Source organism: Oncorhynchus masou, chromosome 7 (genome assembly GCF_036934945.1).
Source record: "Oncorhynchus masou masou isolate Uvic2021 chromosome 7, UVic_Omas_1.1, whole genome shotgun sequence".
Taxonomy (NCBI): domain Eukaryota; kingdom Metazoa; phylum Chordata; class Actinopteri; order Salmoniformes; family Salmonidae; genus Oncorhynchus; species Oncorhynchus masou.
Window position 1 is genome coordinate 149,729 of NC_088218.1, and position 27,772 is coordinate 177,500.

The 27,772-nt window shown below is 49.2% G+C and overlaps 1 protein-coding gene across 1 annotated transcript in view; it reads right to left on the minus strand.

Moving 5' to 3' along the window:
• Nucleotides 1-27,772, minus strand: part of LOC135543107 (general transcription and DNA repair factor IIH helicase subunit XPB-like) — a 93,000-nt gene that overhangs the window by 44,576 nt on the left and 20,652 nt on the right. The window contains exons 7-10 of the mRNA XM_064970182.1: nt 26,668-26,875; nt 3,627-3,793; nt 3,224-3,368; nt 2,296-2,480 (exon numbers count right to left, since the gene is read on the minus strand). Coding sequence (XP_064826254.1) covers nt 2,296-2,480; nt 3,224-3,368; nt 3,627-3,793; nt 26,668-26,875 — 705 coding nt within the window. The remainder of the gene's footprint in view (nt 1-2,295; nt 2,481-3,223; nt 3,369-3,626; nt 3,794-26,667; nt 26,876-27,772) is intronic.

Here is a 27,772-nt window from a genome sequence, read left to right on the forward strand (position 1 = left end):
TACAGGATGATGGACTAACCCAGGTTTATCCCCACAGACTGGTACAGGATGACGGACTAACCCAGGTTTATCCCCACACAGACTGGTACAGGATGATGGACTAACCCAGGTTTATCCCCACAGACTGGTACAGGATGACGGACTAACCCAGGTTTATCCCCACAGACTGGTACAGGATGACGGACTAACCCAGGTTTATCCACACAGACTGGTACAGGATGACAGACTAACCCAGGTTTATCCCCACAGACTGGTACAGGATGATGGACTAACCCAGGTTTATCCCCACAGACTGGTACAGGATGATGGACTAACCCAGGTTTATCCTCACAGACTGGTACAGGATGATGGACTAACCCAGGTTTATCCCCACAGACTGGTACAGGATGATGGACTAACCCAGGTTTATCCCCACAGACTGGTACAGGATGACAGACTAACCCAGGTTTATCCCCACACAGACTGGTACAGGATGATGGACTAACCCAGGTTTATCCCCACACAGACTGGTACAGGATGATGGACTAACCCAGGTTTATCCACACACAGACTGGTACAGGATGATGGACTAACCCAGGTTTATCCCCACAGACTGGTACAGGATGATGGACTAACCCAGGTTTATCCCCACAGACTGGTACAGGATGACGGACTAACCCAGGTTTATCCCCACAGACTGGTACAGGATGACGGACTAACCCAGGTTTATCCCCACAGACTGGTACAGGATGATGGACTAACCCAGGTTTATCCCCACAGACTGGTACAGGATGACAGACTAACCCAGGTTTATCCTCACAGACTGGTACAGGATGATGGACTAACCCAGGTTTATCCCCACAGACTGGTACAGGATGACGGACTAACCCAGGTTTATCCTCACAGACTGGTACAGGATGACAGACTAACCCAGGTTTATCCCCACAGACTGGTACAGGATGACGGACTAACCCAGGTTTATCCCCACAGACTGGTACAGGATGATGGACTAACCCAGGTTTATCCCCACAGACTGGTACAGGATGACGGACTAACCCAGGTTTATCCCCACAGACTGGTACAGGATGATGGACTAACCCAGGTTTATCCCCACAGACTGGTACAGGATGACAGACTAACCCAGGTTTATCCCCACAGACTGGTACAGGATGACAGACTAACCCAGGTTTATCCCCACAGACTGGTACAGGATGACGGACTAACCCAGGTTTATCCCCACAGACTGGTACAGGATGACGGACTAACCCAGGTTTATCCCCACAGACTGGTACAGGATGACGGACTAACCCAGGTTTATCCCCACACAGACTGGTACAGGATGATGGACTAACCCAGGTTTATCCCCACAGACTGGTACAGGATGACAGACTAACCCAGGTTTATCCCCACAGACTGGTACAGGATGATGGACTAACCCAGGTTTATCCCCACAGACTGGTACAGGATGACAGACTAACCCAGGTTTATCCCCACACAGACTGGTACAGGATGACAGACTAACCCAGGTTTATCCCCACAGACTGGTACAGGATGATGGACTAACCCAGGTTTATCCCCACACAGACTGGTACAGGATGATGGACTAACCCAGGTTTATCCCCACAGACTGGTACAGGATGATGGACTAACCCAGGTTTATCCCCACAGACTGGTACAGGATGACGGACTAACCCAGGTTTATCCCCACACAGACTGGTACAGGATGATGGACTAACCCAGGTTTATCCCCACACAGACTGGTACAGGATGATGGACTAACCCAGGTTTATCCCCACAGACTGGTACAGGATGACGGACTAACCCAGGTTTATCCCCACAGACTGGTACAGGATGATGGACTAACCCAGGTTTATCCCCACAGACTGGTACAGGATGATGGACTAACCCAGGTTTATCCCCACAGACTGGTACAGGATGACGGACTAACCCAGGTTTATCCCCACAGACTGGTACAGGATGACGGACTAACCCAGGTTTATCCCCACACAGACTGGTACAGGATGACAGACTAACCCAGGTTTATCCCCACAGACTGGTACAGGATGACGGACTAACCCAGGTTTATCCCCACAGACTGGTACAGGATGACGGACTAACCCAGGTTTATCCCCACAGACTGGTACAGGATGACGGACTAACCCAGGTTTATCCCCACAGACTGGTACAGGATGATGGACTAACCCAGGTTTATCCCCACAGACTGGTACAGGATGATGGACTAACCCAGGTTTATCCCCACAGACTGGTACAGGATGACGGACTAACCCAGGTTTATCCCCACACAGGCGGACTAACCTCGGCACACTGGACCTTAGCGATGTATCCGTTGTTCTGGAGCTCCATCCAGTTGGCCTCGAACAGCTTGGGCCCAATCAGGAAGTTGAGATCAACGATCTTGTCGTCCTCTCGGACCAGCGTAGCGGTCAGACCCAGCTTACAGTGGGCCTGGACAATGGTCAGAACCCGACGGAACATCTTAGCTACAGGGGGAGACAACGCAGACATTATTAGATAAGTGTTTTGAAAACATCACAGAAATGAGAAACAGATTTTCTGGTGTTCGGGTCAGTTAAACTCCTAAAGTTGCGAAAACCCCGTCTTCTCATAAAATCGACTGTAGTGTCCAAACGGTTTGGTCTACAAACTATTATGACCCCCCCCCCCGAGACTCGCACCAACACAGGCGCCTTGGTCCCTCGTCTGAAGTCGGTTCAGCCGATCTGACAACTTCTGTCTGTGGCGTCCGAACGTGTCCCCGTCGTTACGCGCACCTGTCCCCGTCGTTACGCGCACCTGTCCCCGTCGTTACGCGCACCTGTCCCCGTCGTTACGCGCACCTGTCCCCGTCGTTACGCGCACCTGTCCCCGTCGTTACGAGCACCTGTCCCCGTCGTTACGTGTACCTGTCACCGTCGTTACGCGCACCTGTCCCCGTCGTTACGTGCACCTGTCACCATCGTTACACACTAACCAAAACCCCTTAACTTCTGCCCCTTTACCACAGAGAGATAGACAGACTCACCAGGGATGGTGAGGACGAACATGAACCCCTCCTAACTTAACCATGAACCCTGACCCCAAAGACTCACCAGGGAATGTGAGGTCTAACCCTAACCCCTCCTAACTTAACCATGAACCCTGACCCCAAAGACTCACCAGGGAATGTGAGGTCTAACCCTAACCCCTCCTAACTTAACCATGACCCCTGACCCCGTATACTCACCAGGGATGGTGTGCACCTCGTCCAGGATGATGAGACCCCACTCCTGGGACCTCATCCATTCCATCACTCTCTCTGCCTCCCAAGACCTCTTGGTGGTGTGTCCCAACATGCTATATGTACTGATGGCCACCGAGCAGCCAATCGGCTTCAAAAACAAAAATCAAACTTCATTTAAAAGTGCATTTTAAAACCGCAACACACTTTGAAACTAAAACAAGAACTTGAATTTAATAAATCAAAGCAAACAAGAAGCAGTAAAAAGAAATCATTATACAAAACACCGTGGCTGTTGAAAGACCGAGTTGAGAAGGGGATTTGAAAAGCTTAAAAAAACACCGTGGCTGTTGAAAGACGGAATTTAAAAAGGGGGATTTTAAAAAGCTGTGTTTGCTGTGTCTCTTACCTTGTCCTTGGCATCTGAGGTGAAGCGGCAGATCTGAGAGTCGTCAATGGTCGACCACATCTTAAACTGAGCCTTCCACTGTTCTACTGACACAGAGCTGTTCCCCAGCACCAGGCAGCGCTTACGGACCGTACAGGCTGCCGTTACCCCTACTAGAGACTTCCCGCACCTGGGGACAGGAGGAGAGATGGAGGGGGAGGGGGGGGGGGTAGGAGGAGTAATGGGGACAGGAGGAGAGATGGAGGGGGTGGGGGGTAGGAGGAGTAATGGGGACAGGAGGAGAGATGGAGGGGGTGGGGGGTAGGAGGAGTAATGGGGACAGGAGGAGAGATGGGGGAGGTGGGGGTAGGAGGAGTAATGGGGACAGGAGGAGAGATGGAGGAGGTGGGGGGTAGGAGGAGTAATGGGGACAGGAGGAGAGATGGAGGAGGTGGGGGGGTAGGAGGAGTAATGGGGACAGGAGGAGAGATGGAGGAGGTGGGGGGTAGGAGGAGTAATGGGGACAGGAGGAGTAATGGGGACAGGAGGAGAGATGGAGGAGGTGGGGGGTAGGAGGGTAATGGGGACAGGAGGAGTAATGGGGACAGGAGGAGAGATGGAGGAGGTGGGGGGGTAGGAGGGTAATGGGGACAGGAGGAGAGATGGAGGAGGTGGGGGGAGGAGGAGTAATGGGGACAGGAGGAGAGATGGAGGGGTGGGGGTAGGAGGAGTAATGGGGACAGGAGGAGAGATGGAGGGGGTGGGGGGTAGGAGGAGTAATGGGGACAGGAGGAGAGATGGAGGAGGTGAGGGGTAGGAGGAGTAATGGGGACAGGAGGAGAGATGGAGGAGGTGGGGGGTAGGAGGAGTAATGGGGACAGGAGGAGAGATGGAGGAGGTGGGGGGTAGGAGGAGTAATGGGGACAGGAGGAGAGATGGAGGGGGTGGGGGGTAGGAGGAGTAATGGGGACAGGAGGAGAGATGGAGGAGGTGGGGGGTAGGAGGAGTAATGGGGACAGGAGGAGAGATGGAGGGGGTGGGGGGGTAGGAGGAGTAATGGGGACAGGAGGAGAGATGGAGGAGGTGGGGGGTAGGAGGAGTAATGGGGACAGGAGGAGTAATGGGGACAGGAGGAGAGATGGAGGGGGTGGGGGGTAGGAGGAGTAATGGGGACAGGAGGAGAGATGGAGGGGGTGGGGGTAGGAGGAGTAATGGGGACAGGAGGAGAGATGGAGGAGGTGGGGGTAGGAGGAGTAATGGGGACAGGAGGAGAGATGGAGGGGGTGGTGGGGTAGGAGGAGTAATGTGGACAGGAGGAGTAAAGGGGACAGGAGGAGTAATGGGGGGGTGGGGGTGGGGGTAGGAGGAGTAATGGGGACAGGAGGAGAGATGGAGGAGGTGGGGGGGTAGGAGGAGTAATGGGGACAGGAGGAGAGATGGAGGGGTGGGGGGTAGGAGGAGTAATGGGGACAGGAGGAGAGATGGAGGGGGTGGGGGGGGGGGGTAGGAGGAGTAATGGGGACAGGAGGAGAGATGGAGGAGGTGGGGGTAGGAGGAGTAATGGGGACAGGAGGAGTAATGGGGACAGGAGGAGAGATGGAGGGGGGTGATGGGGAGGGAAAGGAGGAGAGATGGAGGGGGTGGGGGGTAGGAGGAGTAATGGGGACAGGAGGAGAGATGGAGGAGGTGGGGGGTAGGAGGAGTAATGGGGACAGGAGGAGAGATGGAGGGGGGGGGGTGATGGGGAGGGAAAGGAGGAGAGATGGAGGGGGTGGGGGGGTAGGAGGAGTAATGGGGACAGGAGGAGAGATGGAGGAGGTGGGGGGTAGGAGGAGTAATGGGGACAGGAGGAGAGATGGAGGGGGGGGTGATGGGGAGGGAAAGGAGGAGAGATGGAGGGGGTGGGGGGGGTAGGAGGAGTAATGGGGACAGGAGGAGAGATGGAGGAGGTGGGGGGTAGGAGGAGTAATGGGGACAGGAGGAGTAATGGGGACAGGAGGAGAGATGGAGGGGGGTGATGGGGAGGGAAAGGAGGAGAGATGGAGGGGGTGGGGGGTAGGAGGAGTAATGGGGACAGGAGGAGAGATGGAGGAGGTGGGGGGTAGGAGGAGTAATGGGGACAGGAGGAGTAATGGGGACAGGAGGAGAGATGGAGGGGGGGGTGATGGGGAGGGAAAGGAGGAGAGATGGAGGGGGTGGGGGGTAGGAGGAGTAATGGGGACAGGAGGAGTAATGGGGACAGGAGGAGAGATGGAGGGGGGTGATGGGGAGGGAAAGGAGGAGAGATGGAGGGGTGGGGGGGTAGGAGGAATAATGGGGACAGGAGGAGAGATGGAGGGGGTGGGGGGTAGGAGGAGTAATGGGGACAGGAGGAGAGATGGAGGGGGTGGGGTGGTAGGAGGAGTAATGGGGACAGGAGGAGAGATGGGGGACAGGAGGAGAGATGGAGGGGGGGTGATGGGGAGGGAAAGCAGGAGAGATGGAGGGGGTGGGGGGTAGGAGGAGTAATGGGGACAGGAGGAGAGATGGGGGGGTGGGGGGTAGGAGGAGTAATGGGGACAGGAGGAGAGATGGAGGGGGTGGGGGGTAGGAGGAGTAATGGGGACAGGAGGAGAGATGGAGGGGGTGGGGGGGTAGGAGGAGTAATGGGGACAGGAGGAGAGATGGGGGACAGGAGGAGAGATGGAGGGGGGTGATGGGGAGGGAAAGGAGGAGAGATGGAGGGGGTGGGGGGTAGGAGGAGTAATGGGGACAGGAGGAGAGATGGAGGGGGTGGGGGGTAGGAGTAGTAATGGGGACAGGAGGAGAGATGGAGGGGGTGGGGGGTAGGAGGAGTAATGGGGACAGGAGGAGAGATGGGGGACAGGAGGAGAGATGGAGGGGGGGGGTGATGGGGAGGGAAAGGAGGAGAGATGGAGGGGGTGGGGGGTAGGAGTAGTAATGGGGACAGGAGGAGAGATGGAGGGGGTGGGGGGTAGGAGGAGTAATGGGGACAGGAGGAGAGATGGGGGACAGGAGGAGAGATGGAGGGGGGGTGATGGGGAGGGAAAGGAGGAGAGATGGAGGGGGTGGGGGGTAGGAGGAGTAATGGGGACAGGAGGAGAGATGGGGGGGTGGGGGTAGGAGTAGTAATGGGGACAGGAGGAGAGATGGAGGGGTGTGGGGGTAGGAGTAGTAATGGGGACAGGAGGAGAGATGGAGGGGGTGGGGGGTAGGAGGAGTAATGGGGACAGGAGGAGAGATGGAGGGGGTGGGGGGTAGGAGGAGAGATGGGACATAGGTAAATATATGGTAAATATATGGATGATTTAACATTGCCATAACACCTTCACATACACCGGGTATACCAAACACAAGGAACCCCTTCTAATAATGAGTCGCACCCCTCCGATCTCCCCTCAACGACTCTGATTGAAGTGGATTTAACAAGAGACATCAATAAGGGATCGTAGCTTTCACCTGGTCAGTCTACGTCATGAACAGAGAAGGTGTTCCTAATGTTTTGTCCACTCAGAGTATCAACTATCCACCCATATTAAACCCCATATTAAACCCCATCACTCAGAGTATCAACTATCCACCCATATTAAACCCCATCACTCAGAGTATCAACTATCCACCCATATTAAACTCCATCACTCAGTGTATCAACTATCCACCCATATTAAACCCCACCACTCAGAGTATCAACTATCCACCCATATTAAACCCCATCACTCAGTGTATCAACTATCCACCCATATTAAACCCCATATTAAACCCCATCACTCAGAGTATCAACTATCCACCCATATTAAACCCCATATTAAACCCCATCACTCAGAGTATCAACTATCCACCCATATTAAACCCCATATTAAACCCCATCACTCAGAGTATCAACTATCCACCCATATTAAACCCCATATTAAACCCCATCACTCAGTGTATAAACTATCCACCCATATTAAACCCCATATTAAACCCCATCACTCAGAGTATCAACTATCCACACATATTAAACCCCATATTAAACCCCATCACTCAGTGTATCAACTATCCACCCATATTAAACCCCATCACTCAGAGTATCAACTATCCACCCATATTAAACCCCATCACTCAGAGTATCAACTATCCACCCATATTAAACCCCATCACGCAGAGTATCAACTATCCACCCATATTAAACCCCATCACGCAGAGTATCAACTATCCACCCATATTAAACCCCATATTAAACCCCATCACTCAGAGTATCAACTATCCACCCATATTAAACCCCATATTAAACCCCATCACTCAGAGTATCAACTATCCACCCATATTGAACCCCATCACTCAGTGTATCAACTATCCACCCATATTAAACCCCATCACTCAGAGTATCAACTATCCACCCATATTAAACCCCATATTAAACCCCATCACTCAGTGTATAAACTATCCACCCATATTAAACCCCATCACTCAGTGTATCACCTATCCACCCATATTAAACCCCATATTAAACCCCATCACTCAGTGTATAAACTATCCACCCATATTAAACCCCATCACTCAGTGTATCAACTATCCACCCATATTAAACCCCATATTAAACCCCATCACTCAGTGTATCAACTATCCACCCATATTAAACCCCATCACTCAGTGTATCAACTATCCACCCATATTAAACCCCATATTAAACCCCATCACTCAGAGTATCAACTATCCACCCATATTAAACCCCATCACTCAGTGTATCAACTATCCACCCATTTTAAACCCCATATTAAACCCCATCACTCAGTGTATAAACTATCCACCCATATTAAACCCCATCACTCAGTGTATCAACTATCCACCCATATTAAACCCCACCACTCAGAGTATCAACTATCCACCCATATTAAACCCCATCACTCAGTGTATCAACTATCCACCCATATTAAACCCATATTAAACCCCATCACTCAGTGTATCAACTATCCACCCATATTAAACCCCACCACTCAGAGTATCAACTATCCACCCATATTAAACCCCATCACTCAGAGTATCAACTATCCACCCATATTAACCCATCACTCAGTGTGTATCAACTATCCACCCATATTAAACCCCATCACTCAGTGTATCAACTATCCACCCATATTAAACCCCATATTAAACCCCATCACTCAGTGTATCAACTATCCACCCATATTAAACCCCATCACTCAGTGTATCAACTATCCACCCATATTAAACCCCATCACTCAGTGTATCAACTATCCACCCATATTAAACCCCATATTAAACCCCATCACTCAGAGTATCAACTATCCACCCATATTAAACCCCATCACTCAGTGTATCAACTATCCACCCATATTAAACCCCATATTAAACCCCATCACTCAGTGTATAAACTATCCACCCATATTAAACCCCATCACTCAGTGTATCAACTATCCACCCATATTAAACCCCACCACTCAGAGTATCAACTATCCACCCATATTAAACCCCATCACTCAGTGTATCAACTATCCACCCATATTAAACCGTATCACTCAGAGTATCAACTATCCACCCATATTAAACCCCATCACTCAGAGTATCAACTATCCACCCATATTAAACCCCATATTAAACCCCATCACTCAGTGTATCAACTATCCACCCATATTAAACCCCATCACTCAGTGTATCAACTATCCACCCATATTAAACCCCATCACTCAGTGTATCAACTATCCACCCATATTAAACCCCATCACTCAGTATATCAACTATCCACCCATATTAAACCCCATATTAAACCCCATCACTCAGAGTATCAACTATCCACCCATATTAAACCCCATCACTCAGTGTATCAACTATCCACCCATATTAAACCCCATATTAAACCCCATCACTCAGTGTATAAACTATCCACCCATATTAAACCCCATCACTCAGTGTATCAACTATCCACCCATATTAAACCCCACCACTCACAACTATCCACCCATATTAAACCCCATCACTCAGTGTATCAACTATCCACCCATATTAAACCGTATCACTCAGAGTATCAACTATCCACCCATATTAAACCCCATCACTCAGAGTATCAACTATCCACCCATATTAAACCCCATATTAAACCCCATCACTCAGTGTATCAACTATCCACCCATATTAAACCCCATATTAAACCCCATCACTCAGTGTATCAACTATCCACCCATATTAAACCCCACCACTCAGAGTATCAACTATCCACCCATATTAAACCCCATATTAAACCCCATCACTCAGTGTATCAACTATCCACCCATATTAAACCCCATATTAAACCCCATCACTCAGTGTATCAACTATCCACCCATATTAAACCCCATCACTCAGTGTATCAACTATCCACCCATATTAAACCCCATCACTCAGTGTATCAACTATCCACCCATATTAAACCCCATCACTCAGTGTATCAACTATCCACCCATATTAAACCCCATCACTCAGTGTATCAACTATCCACCCATATTAAACCCATATTAAACCCCATCACTCAGAGTATCAACTATCCACCCATATTAACCCATCACTCAGTGTGTATCAACTATCCACCCATATTAAACCCCATCACTCAGTGTATCAACTATCCACCCATATTAAACCCCATCACTCAGTGTATCAACTATCCACCCATATTAAACCCCATCACTCAGTGTATCAACTATCCACACATATTAAACCCCATCACTCAGTGTATCAACTATCCACCCATATTAAACCCATCACTCAGTGTATCAACTATCCACCCATATTAAACCCATCACTCAGTGTATCAACTATCCACACATATTAAACCCATATTAAACCCCATCACTCAGTGTATAAACTATCCGCCCATATTAAACCCCATATTAAACCCCATCACTCAGTGTATCAACTATCCACCCATATTAAACCCCATCACTCAGAGTATCAACTATCCACCCATATTAAACCCCATCACTCAGTGTGTAAACTATCCACCCATATTAAACCCCATATTAAACCCCATCACTCAGTGTATAAACTATCCACCCATATTAAACCCCACCACTCAGAGTATCAACTATCCACCCATATTAAACCCCACCACTCAGAGTATCAACTATCCACCCATATTGAACCCCATATTAAACCCCACCACTCAGAGTATCAACTATCCACCCATATTAAACCCCACCACTCAGAGTATCAACTATCCACCCATATTAAACCCCATCACTCAGAGTATCAACTATCCACCCATATTGAACCCCATATTAAACCCCACCACTCAGAGTATCAACTATCCACCCATATTAAACCCCATCACTCAGTGTATCAACTATCCACCCATATTAAACCCCATCACTCAGAGTATCAACTATCCACCCATATTAAACCCCACCACTCAGAGTATCAACTATCCACCCATATTAAACCCCATATTAAACCCCATCACTCAGTGTATCAACTATCCACCCATATTAAACCCCATCACTCAGAGTATCAACTGTCCACCCATATTAAACCCCATATTAAACCCCACCACTCAGAGTATCAACTATCCACCCATATTAAACCCCATCATTCAGAGTATCAACTATCCACCCATATTAAACCCCATATTAAACCCCATCACTCAGAGTATCAACTATCCACCCATATTAAACCCCACCACTCAGAGTATCAACTATCCACCCATATTAAACCCCATATTAAACCCCATCACTCAAGAGTATCAACTATCCACCCATATTAAACCCCATCACTCAGAGTATCAACTATCCACCCATATTAAACCCCATCACTCAGTGTATCAACTATCCACCCATATTAAACCCCATCACTCAGAGTATCAACTGTCCACCCATATTAAACCCCATATTAAACCCCACCACTCAGAGTATCAACTATCCACCCATATTAAACCCCATCATTCAGAGTATCAACTATCCACCCATATTAAACCCCATATTAAACCCCATCACTCAGAGTATCAACTGTCCACCCATATTAAACCCCATATTAAACCCCATCACTCAGAGTATCAACTATCCACCCATATTAAACCCCATCACTCAGAGTATCAACTGTCCACCCATATTAAACCCCATATTAAACCCCATCACTCAGAGTATCAACTATCCACCTATATTAAACCCCATCACTCAGAGTATCAACTATCCACCCATATTAAACCCCATATTAAACCCCATCACTCAGTGTATCAACTATCCACCCATATTAAACCCCATATTAAACCCCATCACTCAGAGTATCAACTATCCACCCATATTAAACCCCATATTAAACCCCATCACTCAGAGTATCAACTATCCACCCATATTAAACCCCACCACTCAGAGTATCAACTATCCACCCATATTAAACCCCATATTAAACCCCATCACTCAGTGTATCAACTATCCACCCATATTAAACCCCATCACTCAGAGTATCAACTATCCACCCATATTAAACCCCATATTAAACCCCATCACTCAGTGTATCAACTATCCACCTATATTAAACCCCACCACTCAGAGTATCAACTATCCACCCATATTAAACCCCATATTAAACCCCATCACTCAGTGTATCAACTATCCACCCATATTAAACCCCATCACTCAGAGTATCAACTATCCACCCATATTAAACCCCATATTAAACCCCATCACTCAGAGTATCAACTATCCACCCATATTAAACCCCATATTAAACCCCATCACTCAGTGTATCAACTATCCACCCATATTAAACCCCATCACTCAGAGTATCAACTATCCACCCATATTAAACCCCATCACTCAGAGTATCAACTATCCACCCATATTAAACCCCATCACTCAGAGTATCAACTATCCACCCATATTAAACCCCATATTAAACCCCATCACTCAGTGTATCAACTATCCACCCATATTAACCCATCACTCAGAGTATCAACTATCCACCCATATTAAACCCCATATTAAACCCCATCACTCAGAGTATCAACTATCCACCCATATTAAACCCCATATTAAACCCCATCACTCAGTGTATCAACTATCCACCCATATTAAACCCCATCACTCAGAGTATCAACTATCCACCCATATTAAACCCCACCACTCAGAGTATCAACTGTCCACCCATATTAAACCCCATATTAAACCCCATCACTCAGAGTATCAACTATCCACCCATATTAAACCCCATCACTCAGAGTATCAACTATCCACCCATATTAAACCCCATCACTCAGTGTATCAACTATCCACCCATATTAAACCCCACCACTCAGAGTATCAACTATCCACCCATATTAACCCATCACTCAGAGTATCAACTATCCACCCATATTAAACCCCACCACTCAGAGTATCAACTATCCACCCATATTAAACCCCATCACTCAGAGTATCAACTATCCACCCATATTAAACCCCATCACTCAGAGTATCAACTATCCACCCATATTAAACCCCATCACTCAGTGTATAAACTATCCACCCATATTAAACCCCATATTAAACCCATCACTCAGTGTATCAACTATCCACCCATATTAAACCCCATCACTCAGTGTATAAACTATCCACCCATATTAAACCCCATCACTCAGAGTATCAACTATCCACCCATATTAAACCCCATCACTCAGAGTATCAACTATCCACCCATATTAAACCCCATCACTCAGAGTATCAACTATCCACCCATATTAAACCCCATATTAAACCCCATCACTCAGAGTATCAACTATCCACCCATATTAAACCCATATTAAACCCCATCACTCAGAGTATCAACTATCCACCCATATTAAACCCCATATTAAACCCCATATTAAACCCCATCACTCAGAGTATCAACTATCCACCCATATTAAACCCCATCACTCCGAGTATCAACTATCCACCCATATTAACCCATCACTCAGTGTATCAACTATCCACCCATATTAAACCCCATCACTCAGAGTATCAACTATCCACCCATATTAAACCCCATCACTCAGAGTATCAACTATCCACCCATATTAAACCCCATCACTCAGTGTATCAACTATCCACCCATATTAACCCATCACTCAGTGTATCAACTATCCACCCATATTAAACCCCATCACTCAGTGTATCAACTATCCACCCATATTAAACCCCATCACTCAGTGTATCAACTATCCACCCATATTAAACCCCATCACTCAGAGTATCAACTATCCACCCATATTAAACCCCATCACTCAGAGTATCAACTATCCACCCATATTAAACCCCATCACTCAGTGTATAAACTATCCACCCATATTAAACCCCATATTAAACCCATCACTCAGTGTATCAACTATCCACCCATATTAAACCCCATATTAAACCCCATCACTCAGTGTATCAACTATCCACCCATATTAAACCCCATCACTCAGAGTATCAACTATCCACCCATATTAAACCCCATCACTCAGTGTATCAACTATCCACCCATATTAAACCCCATCACTCAGAGTATCAACTATCCACCCATATTAAACCCCATATTAAACCCCATCACTCAGAGTATCAACTATCCGCCCATATTAAACCCATATTAAACCCCATCACTCAGAGTATAAACTATCCACCCATATTAAACCCCATCACTCAGAGTATCAACTATCCACCCATATTAAACACCACCACTCAGAGTATCAACTATCCACCCATATTAAACCCCATCACTCAGTGTATAAACTATCCACCCATATTAAACCCCATCACTCAGAGTATCAACTATCCACCCATATTAAACCCCATCACTCAGAGTATCAACTATCCACCCATATTAAACCCCATCACTCAGAGTATCAACTATCCACCCATATTAACCCATCACTCAGAGTATCATCTATCCACCCATATTAACCCATCACTCAGTGTATCAACTATCCACCCATATTAAACCCCATCACTCAGAGTATCAACTATCCACCCATATTAAACCCCATCACTCAGTGTATAAACTATCCACCCATATTAAACCCCATCACTCAGTGTATCAACTATCCACCCATATTAAACCCCATATTAAACCCCATATTAAACCCCATCACTCAGAGTATCAACTATCCACCCATATTAACCCATCACTCAGAGTATCAACTATCCACCCATATTAAACCCCATATTAAACCCCATATTAAACCCCATCACTCAGAGTATCATCTATCCACCCATATTAACCCATCACTCAGTGTATCAACTATCCACCCATATTAAACCCCATCACTCAGAGTATCAACTATCCACCTATATTAAACCCCATCACTCAGAGTATCAACTATCCACCCATATTAAACCCCATCACTCAGTGTATCAACTATCCACCCATATTAAACCCCATCACTCAGAGTATCAACTATCCACCCATATTAAACCCCATATTAAACCCCATCACTCAGAGTATCAACTATCCACCCATATTAAACCCCATCACTCAGTGTATCAACTATCCACCCATATTAAACCCCATATTAAACCCCATCACTCAGTGTATCAACTATCCACCCATATTAACCCATCACTCAGTGTATCAACTATCCACCCATATTAAACCCCATCACTCAGAGTATCAACTATCCACCCATATTAAACCCCATCACTCAGTGTATAAACTATCCACCCATATTAAACCCCATATTAAACCCATCACTCAGTGTATCAACTATCCACCCATATTAAACCCCATATTAAACCCCATCACTCAGTGTATAAACTATCCACCCATATTAAACCCCATCACTCAGTGTATAAACTATCCACCCATATTAAACCCCATCACTCAGAGTATCAACTATCCACCCATATTAAACCCCATCACTCAGTGTATCAACTATCCACCCATATTAAACCCTATATTAAACCGTGTCGTTCTCATCTCTTGATGAAAACTCCATACGATGTTCAGACAACACCTTGTGGTAACAACATATCACATCAGAGTTTCTCTTCCTTCAACAAAATATATTTTATAAAAAATAAATAAACTGAATATACCTGCCCATCAGGGGTATAGGAGCGCAAGCTCGATTCAAAACCTTGAACGTTACAACAAAAATGTAGATTTCTGCCTAAATAGACAGACCCAACAGTGGTTATTTAATAATGAGAGGGACTTAGACAATACCTAGTGCTGGTCCATACTCCAAGAAGAGTTTACAATCTCCTCTTTATGGTAGAAATCGTTATACATTGCTGAGGTGTGGTCAGTTAGGGTGAAGGACAGTAAGGACACAAGCTCAAGCACATGGTACTACATCTGGCCATCTTGATGTCACGAGCCACTTTAAACAATGTCACTTCATATAATGTTTACATACCCTACATTACTCATCTCATATGTATACGTATATACTGTACTCTATCATCTACTGCATCCTTATGTAATACATGTATCACTAGCCACTTTAACTATGCCACTTTGTTTACATACTCATCTCATATGTATATACTGTACTCGATACCATCTACTGTATCTTGCCTATGCTGCTCTGCACCATCACTCATTCATATATCTTTATGTACATATTCTTTATCCCCTTACACTGTGTATAAGACAGTAGTTTAGGAATTGTTAGTTAGATTACTTGTTGGTTATTACTGCATTGTCGGAACTAGAAGCACAAGCATTTCGCAACACTCGCATTAACATCTATGTATGTGACAAATAAAATATGATTTGATTACAAATATTATTAAAACATTTTTTTAATTAGTTTCTTCTATTCAACAAAAGTGGGGCAAAGGGGCTTGAAATGACTGAAACGCTTTAAATACAGTAACAACGCTTTAAATACAGTAACAACGCTTTAAATACAGTAACAACGATTAAAATACAGTAACAATGATTAAAATACAGTAACAATGATTAAAATACAGTAACAACGCTTTAAATACAGTAACAATGATTAAAATACAGTAACAATGATTAAAATGCAGTAACAATGATTAAAATACAGTAACAACGCTTTAAATACAGTAACAATGATTAAAATACAGTAACAATGATTTAAATACAGTAACAACGCTTTAAATACAGTAACAATGATTTAAATACAGTAACAACGCTTTGAATACAGTAACAACGATTTAAATACAGTAACAACGATTTAAATACAGTAAAACGATTTAAATACAGTAACAACGCTTTAAATACAGTAACACCGCTTGAAATACAGTAACAACGCTTGAAATACAGTAACAATGATTTAAATACAGTAACAACGATTTAAATACAGTAACAACGATTTAAATACAGTAACAACGATTTAAATACAGTAAAAACGATTTAAATACAGTAACAATGATTTAAATACAGTAACAACGCTTTAAATACAGTAACAACGATTTAAATACAGTAACAACGCTTTAAATACAGTAACAACGCTTTAAATACAGTAACAACGCTTTAAATACAGTAACAACGCTTGAAATACAGTAACAACGCTTGAAATACAGTAACAATGATTTAAATACAGTAACAACGCTTTAAATACAGTAACAACGATTTAAATACAGTAACAACGCTTGAAATACAGTAACAACGCTTTAAATACAGTAACAACGCTTGAAATACAGTAACAATACCGGCACTAATTCATATACCAGCAGACAGACAGTTTTCTCCAATAAGTCCATGGACAGGAGACATCACTACAACATGTCCAGACCCGTTTCAACTTCAGAGCTCAACGACTCATTGGCCCGTCTCCAGAAGTCATTAACCCTCCAGGTCAGACCGACGCCCCCTGGCCACACCGACGCCCCTGGTCACACCGACGCCCCCTGGCCACACCGCGCCCCCTGGCCACACCCCGACGCCCCCTGGCCACACCGACCCCTTTTGGTCACACCGACGCCCCCTGGTCACACCGACGCCTCCTGGTCACACCGCGCCCCTGGACACACCGACGCCCCCTGGCCACACCGACGCCCCCTGGCCACACCGACGCCCCCTGGTCGAACTGACAACTAGAACATTTTATTTTTACCACTTTCCACATATATTTGGGGATTCCTCCTCTGTAAACTAAATTTAACCTGATGACATGCTCATGGACAAGGAGTCATTTCATACAAGTGCATTTGATCCACGTTTCCTCTCCTTGCCTCCTCTCGTCGATTACCTTTGACCTTTTTCTAAAGGAGGGAGGAACGGACAGAGGAGAGGAGGAATTAAGCCAATCACAATGACTCCGGGCGGCCTCTTCTGCTGGGAGGATTTGGAGCAGAAAGCTCAGAGACTGGGCATTCTCGCACGACAAGACCGCAGGACCCCTTACAACGATAAGAGAGCGTTTCGTACACCAAAAATGTCAGTCGGGAACCAGAATCCCCAAATATGGTAATTAACGTCTAATTAAAGGCCTAACCTTTCCCAGGCTCTTAGAAAGAAAGCCCACTTGATACGGATGGTCATTAAGGCTTTCTAGAAATCTCTAAGACTGTCCGGGACATCCACAGAAGACATGTTAGTTCTCGTGCAGAGCTCAACGACTCATTGGCCCGTCTCCAGAAGTCACTAACCCTCTAGGTCAGACCGACGCCTCCTGGTCACACTGACGCCCCCTGGTCACACCGACGCCCCCTGGACAAACCGACGCCCCCCTGGACACACCGATGCCGACGCCTCCTGGTCACACCGACGCCCCCTGGTCAAACCGACGCCGCCTGATCACACCGACGCCCCCTGGTCACACCGACGCCCCCTGGTCACACCGCGCCTCCTGGTCACACCGACGCCTCCTGGTCACACCGACGCCTCCTGGTCACATCGCGCCTCCTGGTCACACTGACGCCGACCCCTTTTGGTCACACCGACGCCGACCCCTTTTGGTCACACCGACGCCTCCGGGTCACACCGACGCCTCCGGGTCACACCGACGCCCCCTGGTCACACCGACGCCCCCTGGACACACCGACGCCCCCTGGACACACCGCGCCAACTGGTCCACCGACGCCAACTGGTCCACCGACGCCTCCGGGTCACACCGACGCTCCCTGGTCACACCGACGCCTCCTGGTCACACCGACGCCCCTGGACACACCGCGCCCCCTGGACACACCGACGCCCACTGGTCACACCGGCCCCTCCTGGTCACACCGACGCCCCCTGGCCACACCGACCCCCTGGCCACACCGACGCCCCTGGTCGAACTGACAACTAGAACATTTTATTTTTACCACTTTCCACATATATTTGGGGATTTCTCCTCTGTAAACTAAATTTAACCTGATGACACGCTCATGGACAAGGAGTCATTTCATACAAGTGCATTTGATCCACGTTTCCTCTCCTTGCCTCCTCTCGTCGATTACCTTTGACCTTTTTCTAAAGGAGGGGAGGAACGGACGGAGGAGAGGAGGAATTAAGCCAATCACAATGACTCCGGAGCGGCCTCTTCTGCTGGGAGGATTTGGAGCAGAAAGCTCAGAGACTGGGCATTCTCGCACGACAAGACCGCAGGACCCCTTAAGAGAGCGTTTCGTACACCAAAATGTCAGTCGGGAACCAGAATCCACAAATATGGTACTTAACGTCTAATTAAAGGCCTAACCTTTCCAAGGCTCTTTGGGTTTCTAAGAATTCAGAGAGGCATGTTCTGTGAGTAAGAGGTTTAGAGAAAGCCCACTTGATACGGATGGTCATTAAGGCTTTCTGGAAATCTCTAAGACTGTCCGGAACATCCACAGAAGACATGTTAGTTCTCGTGCAGAGCTCAACGACTCATTGGCCCGTCTCCAGAAGTCATTAACCCTCCAGGTCACACCGACGCCCCCTGGTCACACCGACCCCTTTTGGGTCACACCGACACCTCCTGGTCACACCAAACACCCCTGGCCACACCGACGCCCCCTGAACACACCGCGCCCCCTGGAGACACCGACGCCCCCTGGTCAGACCGACGCCCCCTGGTCAGACCGACGCCCCTGGTCACACCGACGCCCCTGGTCACACCGACGCCCCTGGTCACACCGACGCCCCTGGTCACACCGCGCCCCCTGGTCACACCGACACCCCCTGGTCACACCGACGCCCCTGGTCACAACAACGCCGACGCCTCCTGGTCACACCGACGCCCCCTGGTCACACCGACGCCCCCTGGTCAGACCGACGCCCACTGGACACACCGACGCCACCTGGTCACACCGACGCCCCCTGGTCACACCGGCCCCTTTTGGTCACACCGACACCTCCTGGTCACACCAAACACCCCCTGGCCACACCGACGCCTCCTGGTCACACCGACGCCCCCTGGTCACACCGCGCCCCTGGTCACACCAACACCGACGCCTCCTGGTCACACTGACGCCCCCTGGTCACACCGACGCCGACACCTCCTGGTCACACCGACGCCCCCTGGTCACACCGACGCCCCCTGGTCAGACCGACACCCCTGGACACACCGACGCCACCTGGTCACACCGACGCCCCCTGGTCACACCGACCCCTTTTGGTCACACCGACACCTCCTGGTCACACCAAACACCCCCTGGCCACACCGCGCCTCCTGGTCACACCGACGGCCCCTGGTCACACCGACGCCCCCTGGTCACACCGACGCCCCCTGGTCACACCGACGCACCCTGGTCACACCAACGCCGACACCTCCTGGTCACACCGACGCCCACTGGTCACACCGACGGCCCCTGGTCACACCGACGGCCCCTGGCCACACCGACGCCCCTGGCCACACCGCGCCCCCTGGCCACACCGACGCCCCTGGACACACCGACGCCCCCTGGACACACCGACGCCCCCTGGACACACCGACGCCCCCTGGACACACCGACGCCCCCTGGTCAAACCGACGCCCCCTGGTCAAACCGACGCCCCCTGGTCACACCGACCCCCTGGACACACCGACGCCCCCTGGACACACCGACGCCCCCTGGACACACCGACGCCCCCTGGTCAAACCGACGCCCCCCTGGACACACCGACGCCCCTGGTCAAACCGACGCCCCCTGGTCACACCGACGCCCCCTGGTCACACCGACGCCCCTGGACACACCTACGCCCCCTGGACACACCTACGCCCCCTGGACACACCTACGCCCCCTGGACACACCGACGCCCCCTGGTCACACCGACGCCCCCTGGTCACACCGACGCCCCTGGTCACACCGACGCCCCCTGGCCACCCCGACGCCCCCTGGTCACACCGCGCCCCCTGGTCACACCGACGCCCCCTGGTCACACCGGGACGCCCCCTGGTCACACCGACGCCCCCTGGTCACACCGACGCCCCTGGTCACACCGACGCCCCCTGGTCACACCGACGCCCCCTGGTCACACCGACGCCCTCTGGTCACACCGACGCCCTCTGGTCACACCGACGCCCTCTGGTCACACCGACGCCTCCTGGACACACCGACGCCCCCTGGACACACCGACGCCCCCTGGTCGAACTGACAACTAGAACATTTTATTTTTACCACTTTCCACATATATTTGGGGATTTCTCCTCTGTAAACTAAATTTAACCTGATGACACGCTCATGGACAAGGAGTAATTTCATACAAGTGCATTTGATCCACGTTTCCTTTCCTTGCCTCCTCTCGTCGATTACCTTTGACCTTTTTCTAAAGGAGGGGAGGAACGGACGGAGGAGGAATTAAGCCAATCACAATGACTCCGGAACGGGCTCTTCTGCTGGGAGGATTTGGAGCAGAAAGCTCAGAAACTGGGCATTCTCGCACGACAAGACCGCAGGACCCCTTACAACGATAAGAGAGCATTTCGTACACCAAAAATGTCAGTCAGGAACCAGAATCCCCAAATATGGTACTTAACGTCTAATTAAAGGCCTAACCTTTCCAAGGCTCTTAGGGTTTCTAAGAATTCAGAGAGGCATGTTCTGTGAGTAAGAGGTTTAGAGAAAGCCCACTTGATACGGATGGTCATTAAGGCTTTCTGGAAATCTCTAAGACTGTCCGGGACATCCACAGAAGGCATGTTAGTTCTCGTGCAGAGCTCAACGACTCATTGGCCCGTCTCCAGAAGTCATTAACCCCCCAGGTCAGACCGACGCCTCCTGGTCACACCGACGCCCCTGGCCAGACCGACGCCCCTGGCCACACCGACGAACCCTGGTCACACCGACGAACCCTGGTCACACCGACGCCCCCTGGACACACCGACGCCCCCTGGTCACACCGACGCCCCCTGGTCACACCGACGCCCCCTGGTCACACCGACGCCTCCTGGTCACACCGACGCCTCCTGGTCACACCGACGCCTCCTGGTCACACCGACGCCTCCTGGTCACACCGACGCCCCCTGGTCACACCGACGCCCCCTGGTCACACCGACGCCTCCTGGTCACACCGACGCCCCCTGGTCAGACCGACGCCCCCTGGTCAGACCGGTGCCCCCTCGTCAGACCGACGCCCCCTGGTCAGACCGACGCCCCCTGGTCACACTGTCGCCACCTGGTCACACCGACAACCCCTGGTCACACTGACGCCTCCTGGTCACACCGACGCCCCCTGGTCACACCGACGCCTCCTGGTCACACCGACGCCCCCTGGTCACATCGACGCCGACCCCTTTTGGTCACACCGACGCCGACCCCTTTTGGTCACACCGACACCTACTGGTCACACCGACGCCCCCTGGTCACACCGACGCCTCCTGGTCACACCCGCCCCCTGGTCACACCGACCCCCTGGTCACACCGACGCCCCCTGGTCACACCGACGCCGGAACGGGCTCCTCTGTTGCCAAATCTCAGGAATGTATTTAACCCCTGTATTGTTTTTTTAATTTAACCCCTGTATTGGTTTGTCACTAAATCGTCTCCATAAACAGTATATATATATATTTTTTCAACTGGTACCGTGGGACCTTCAGATGAGTCAAAACAACCAACATGTACGTGTTCGTGACAGTCGCACCTTTACACAGAGGGGTTGTAACGTGTGCTCTGGGAAGCAAGTTCAGGGAGCGAATCATTTAATAAATAAACTAAACATAATTACAAAACAGGTAACACGAACAACGCACAGACAAGAATCTCACCTTCCTACCACCTCTTCTCCCACCATCTCCCAATCTCTCCCCCTCTCCTCCACCACTCTCTCGCTCTCTCCCTCCCACTCTCTCTCTCCTCCATTTCTCTGCCTCCCACTCTCTCTCTCCTCCACCACTCTCGCCCCCCCACCCCTCTATCTCCCCCTCCCTCTTGTACTTCCGGCGCCGACAGAGATGGCCGCCTCGCTTCGCGTTCCTAGGAAACTATGCAGTTTTTTGTTTTTTTTACGTGTTATTTCTTACATTAGTACCCCAGGTCATCTTAGGTTTCATTACATACAGTCGAGAAGAACTACTGTATATAAGATCAGCGTCAACTCACCATCAGTACGACCAAGAATATGTTTTTCGCGACGCGGATCCTGTGTTCTGCCTTACAAACAGGACAACGGAATGGATCGCATGCAGCGACCCCAAAAAACGACTCCGAAAAAGAGGGAAACGAGGCGGTCTTCTGGTCAGACTCCGGAGACAGGCACATCGTGCCCCACTTCCTAGCATTCTTCTTGCCAATGTCCAGTCTCTTGACAACAAGGTTGATGAAATCCGAGCAAGGGTAGCATTCCAGAGGAACATCAGAGACTGTAACGTTCTGTGCTTCACGGAAACATGGCTCACTGGAGAGACGCTATCCGAAGCGGTGCAGCCAACGGGTTTCTCCACACATCGCGCCGACAGAAACAAACACCTTTCTGGTAAGAAGAGGGGTGGGGCGTATGCCTTATGGCTAACGAGGCATGGTGCGATGAAAGAAACATACAGGAACTCAAATCCTTCTGTTCACCTGATTTAGAATTCCTCACAATCAAATGTAGACCGCATTACCTACCAAGAGAATTCTCTTCGATTATAATCACAGCCGTATATATCCCCCCCCAAGCAGACACATCGATGGCTCTGAACGAACTTTATTTAACTCTTTGCAAACTGGAAACCATTTATCCGGAGGCTGCATTCATTGTTACTGGGGATTTTAACAAGGCTAATCTGAAAACAAGACTCCCTAAATTTTATCAGCATATCGATTGCGCAACCAGGGGCGAAAAAACCTTGGATCACTGTTACTCTAACTTCCGCGACGCATATAAGGCCCTGCCCCGCCCCCCTTTCAGAAAAGCTGACCACGACTCCATTTTGCTGATCCCTGCCTACAGACAAAAACTAAAAAAGAAGCTCCCACGCTGAGGTCTGTCCAACGCTGGTCCGACCAAGCTGACTCCACACTCCAAGACTGCTTCCATCACGTGGACTGGGACATGTTTCGTATTGCGTCAGACAACAACATTGACGAATACGCTGATTCGGTGTGCGAGTTCATTAGAATGTGCGTTGAAGATGTCGTTCCCATAGCAACGATTAAAACATTCCCTAACCAGAAACCGTGGATTGATGGCAGCATTCGCGTGAAACTGAAAGCGCGAACCACTGCTTTCAATCAGGGCAAGGTGTCTGGTAACATGACTGAATACAAACAGTGCAGCTATTCCCTCCGTAAGGCTATCAAACAAGCTAAGCGTCAGTACAGAGACAAAGTAGAATCTCAATTCAACGGCTCAGACACAAGAGGCATGTGGCAGGGTCTACAGTCAATCACGGACTACAGGAAGAAATCCAGCCCAGTCACGGACCAGGATGTCTTGCTCCCAGGCAGGCTAAATATCTTTTTCCCGCTTTGAGGACAATACAGTGCCACTGACACGGCCTGCAACGGAAACATGCGGACTCTCCTTCACTGCAGCCGAGGTGAGTAAAACATTTAAACGTGTTAACCCTCGCAAGGCTGCAGGCCCAGACGGCATCCCCAGCCGCGCCCTCAGAGCATGCGCAGACCAGCTGGCTGGTGTGTTTACGGACATATTCAATCAATCCCTATACCAGTCTGCTGTTCCCACATGCTTCAAGAGGGCCACCATTATTCCTGTTCCCAAGAAAGCTAAGGTAACTGAGCTAAACGACTACCGCCCCGTAGCACTCACTTCCGTCATCATGAAGTGCTTTGAGAGACTAGTCAAGGATCATATCACCTCCACCCTACCTGACACCCTAGACCCACTCCAATTTGCTTACCTCCCAAATAGGTCCACAGACGATGCAATCTCAACCACACTGCACACTGCCCTAACCCATCTGGACAAGAGGAATACCTATGTGAGAATGCTGTTCATCGACTACAGCTCGGCATTCAACACCATAGTACCCTCCAAGCTCGTCATCAAGCTCGAGACCCTGGGTCTCGACCCCGCCCTGTGCAACTGGGTACTGGACTTCCTGACGGGCCGCCCCCAGGTGGTGAGGGTAGGTAACAACATCTCCTCCCCGCTGATCCTCAACACTGGGGCCACACAAGGGTGCGTTCTGAGCCCTCTCCTGTACTCCCTGTTCACCCACGACTGCGTGGCCACACACGCCTCCAATTCAATCATCAAGTTTGCGGACGACACAACAGTGGTAGGCTTGATTACCAACAACGACGAGACGGCCTACAGGGAGGAGGTGAGGGCCCTCGGAGTGTGGTGTCAGGAAAATAACCTCACACTCAACGTCAACAAAACTAAGGAGATGATTGTGGACTTCAGGAAACAGCAGAGGGAACACCCCCTATCCACATCGATGGAACAGTAGTGGAGAGAGTAGCAAGTTGTAAGTTCCTCGGCATACACATCACAGACAAACTGAATTGGTCCACTCACACAGACAGCATCGTGAAGAAGGCTCAGCAGTGCCTCTTCAACCTCAGGAGGCTGAAGAAATTCGGCTTGTCACCAAAAGCACTCACAAACTTCTACAGATGCACAATCGAGAGCATCCTGGCGGGCTGTATCACTGCCTGGTACGGCAACTGCTCCGCCCTCAACCGTAAGGCTCTCCAGAGGGTAGTGAGGTCTGCACAACGCATCACCGGGGCAAACTACCTGCCCTCCAGGACACCTACACCACCCGATGTTACAGGAAGGCCATAAAGATTATCAAGGACAACACCCACCCGAGCCACTGCCTGTTCACCCCGCTATCATCCAGAAGGCGAGGTCAGTACAGGTGCATCAAAGCTGGGACCGAGAGACTGAAAACAGCTTCTATCTCAAGGCCATCAGACTGTTAAACAGCCACCACTAACATTGAGTGGCTGCTGCCAACACACTGACTCAACTCCAGCCACTTTAATAATGGGAATTGATGGGAAATTATGTAAATATATCACTATCCACTTTAAACAATGCTACCTTATATACTGTACTCTATATCATCGACTGTATCTTGCCTATGCTGCTCTGTACCATCACTCATTCATATATCCTTATGTACATATTCTTTATCCCCTTACACTGTGTATAAGACAGTAGTTTATGAATTGTTAGTTAGATTACTTGTTGGTTATTACTGCATTGTCGGAACTAGAAGCACAAGCATTTCGCTACACTCGCATTAACATCTGCTAATGTGTATGTGACAAATAAAATTTGATTTGATTTGATTTACCACAAGGTAGCACGATGACTCCCGAGTGGGCTCGGCTGTTACCAAACATCTCCCACCCTCCCTCTCCCCTCTCTCTCTCCCTCTCTCCCTCCCTCTCTCTCCCCCTCCCTCCCCCTCCATCTCTCCCCCTCTCCCTCCCCCCTCCCTCTCCCCCTCCCTCTTACCACAATGCAGCACGATGACTCCAGAGCGGGCTCGGCCGTTACCAAACATCTCCCACCCTCTCCCCCTCCCCTCTCTCTCTCCCCCTCCCTCCCTCCCCCTCCATCTCTCCCCCTCTCTCCCCCCTCTCCCTCTCTCTCCCCCTCCCCCTCTCTCTCTCTCTCCCCCTCCCTCCCTCCCCCTCCCTCCATCTCTTCCACCCCTCCCTCTTACCACAAGGCAGTACGATGACTCCGGAGTGGGCTCGGCCGTTACCAAACATCTCCCACCCTCTCTCCCCCTCCCTCTCCCCCCTCCCTCTTACCACAAGGCAGTACGATGACTCCGGAGCGGGCTCGGCCGTTACCAAACATCTCCCCCTCTCCCCCTCCCTCTCCCCCTCCCTCTTACCACAAGGCAGTACGATGACTCCAGAACGGGCTCGGCCGTTACCAAACATCTTGCGGAGGCTCTTCTCCTGGTAAGGCCTGAGTACAGCTGTGGCCTTCAGGTCCATGTTGATGTCAGGGTTCACCGTGTCGTTGCGGAAGTCGTACTCGGCCAGTAGAGGATACTCCATATTAATACACCTCTTCTGAAGCTCTTCAATCATCTCCTGGAGGGGAGGGAGGATTCGAGGAGACGTGAGAGCGCGCGCGTGTGTGTGGTAACAACAGAGAATAAGGAGAGATGGCAGACTGTAAATAGTAGAGTTAGACTTTAAGGTTGTCCGAACATGAACACGTTCTGAAGCTGTTGTCAGAGGGCGGGCATTTTAATGGGAGACCACAACTCATTAAGGGGCCACAGGGCCCACAATTCATTAACCTGTTGAAACTCCCCATCCCGGATCCGGGATCGTGACTAAAGCCTCAGGCTCATTAGCATAACGCAACGTTAACGATTTCTGAAAATCGCAAATAAAATGAAAATAATGCGCCTGCTCTCAAGCTTAGCCTTTTCTTAACAACACTGTCATCTCAGATTTTCAAAATATGCTTTTGAACCATAGCAATTCACTAATTTGTGTAAGAGTATGCTAAGCTAGCTTAGCATTTTGAGTAGCATTTAGCACGCAACATTTTCACAAAAACCAGATAACCAAATAAATAAAATCATTTACCTTTGAAGAGCTTCGGATGTTTTCAATGAGGAGACTCTCAGTTACATACCAAATGCGCAGTTTTTCCTGAAAGCGTCTGTGTGTAGGAGAAATCGCTCCGTTTTGTACATCACATTTGGCTACCGAAACAAACCGAAAATTCAGTCACTTACAACGTCAAACTTTTTCCGAATTAACTCCATAATATCGACCGAAACATGGCAAACGTTGTTTGGAATCAATCCTCAAGGTGTTTTTTCACATATCTCTTCATTGATATGCAGTTCGTGGAAGCTTGCTTTCCTCTCTGTATCCCATGGAAAAATACTGGCAGGTGACTTTTGCGCACCAATTTCGGCGCAGGACACCGGGCGGACACCTGGTAAATGTGGTCTCTTATGGTCAATCTTC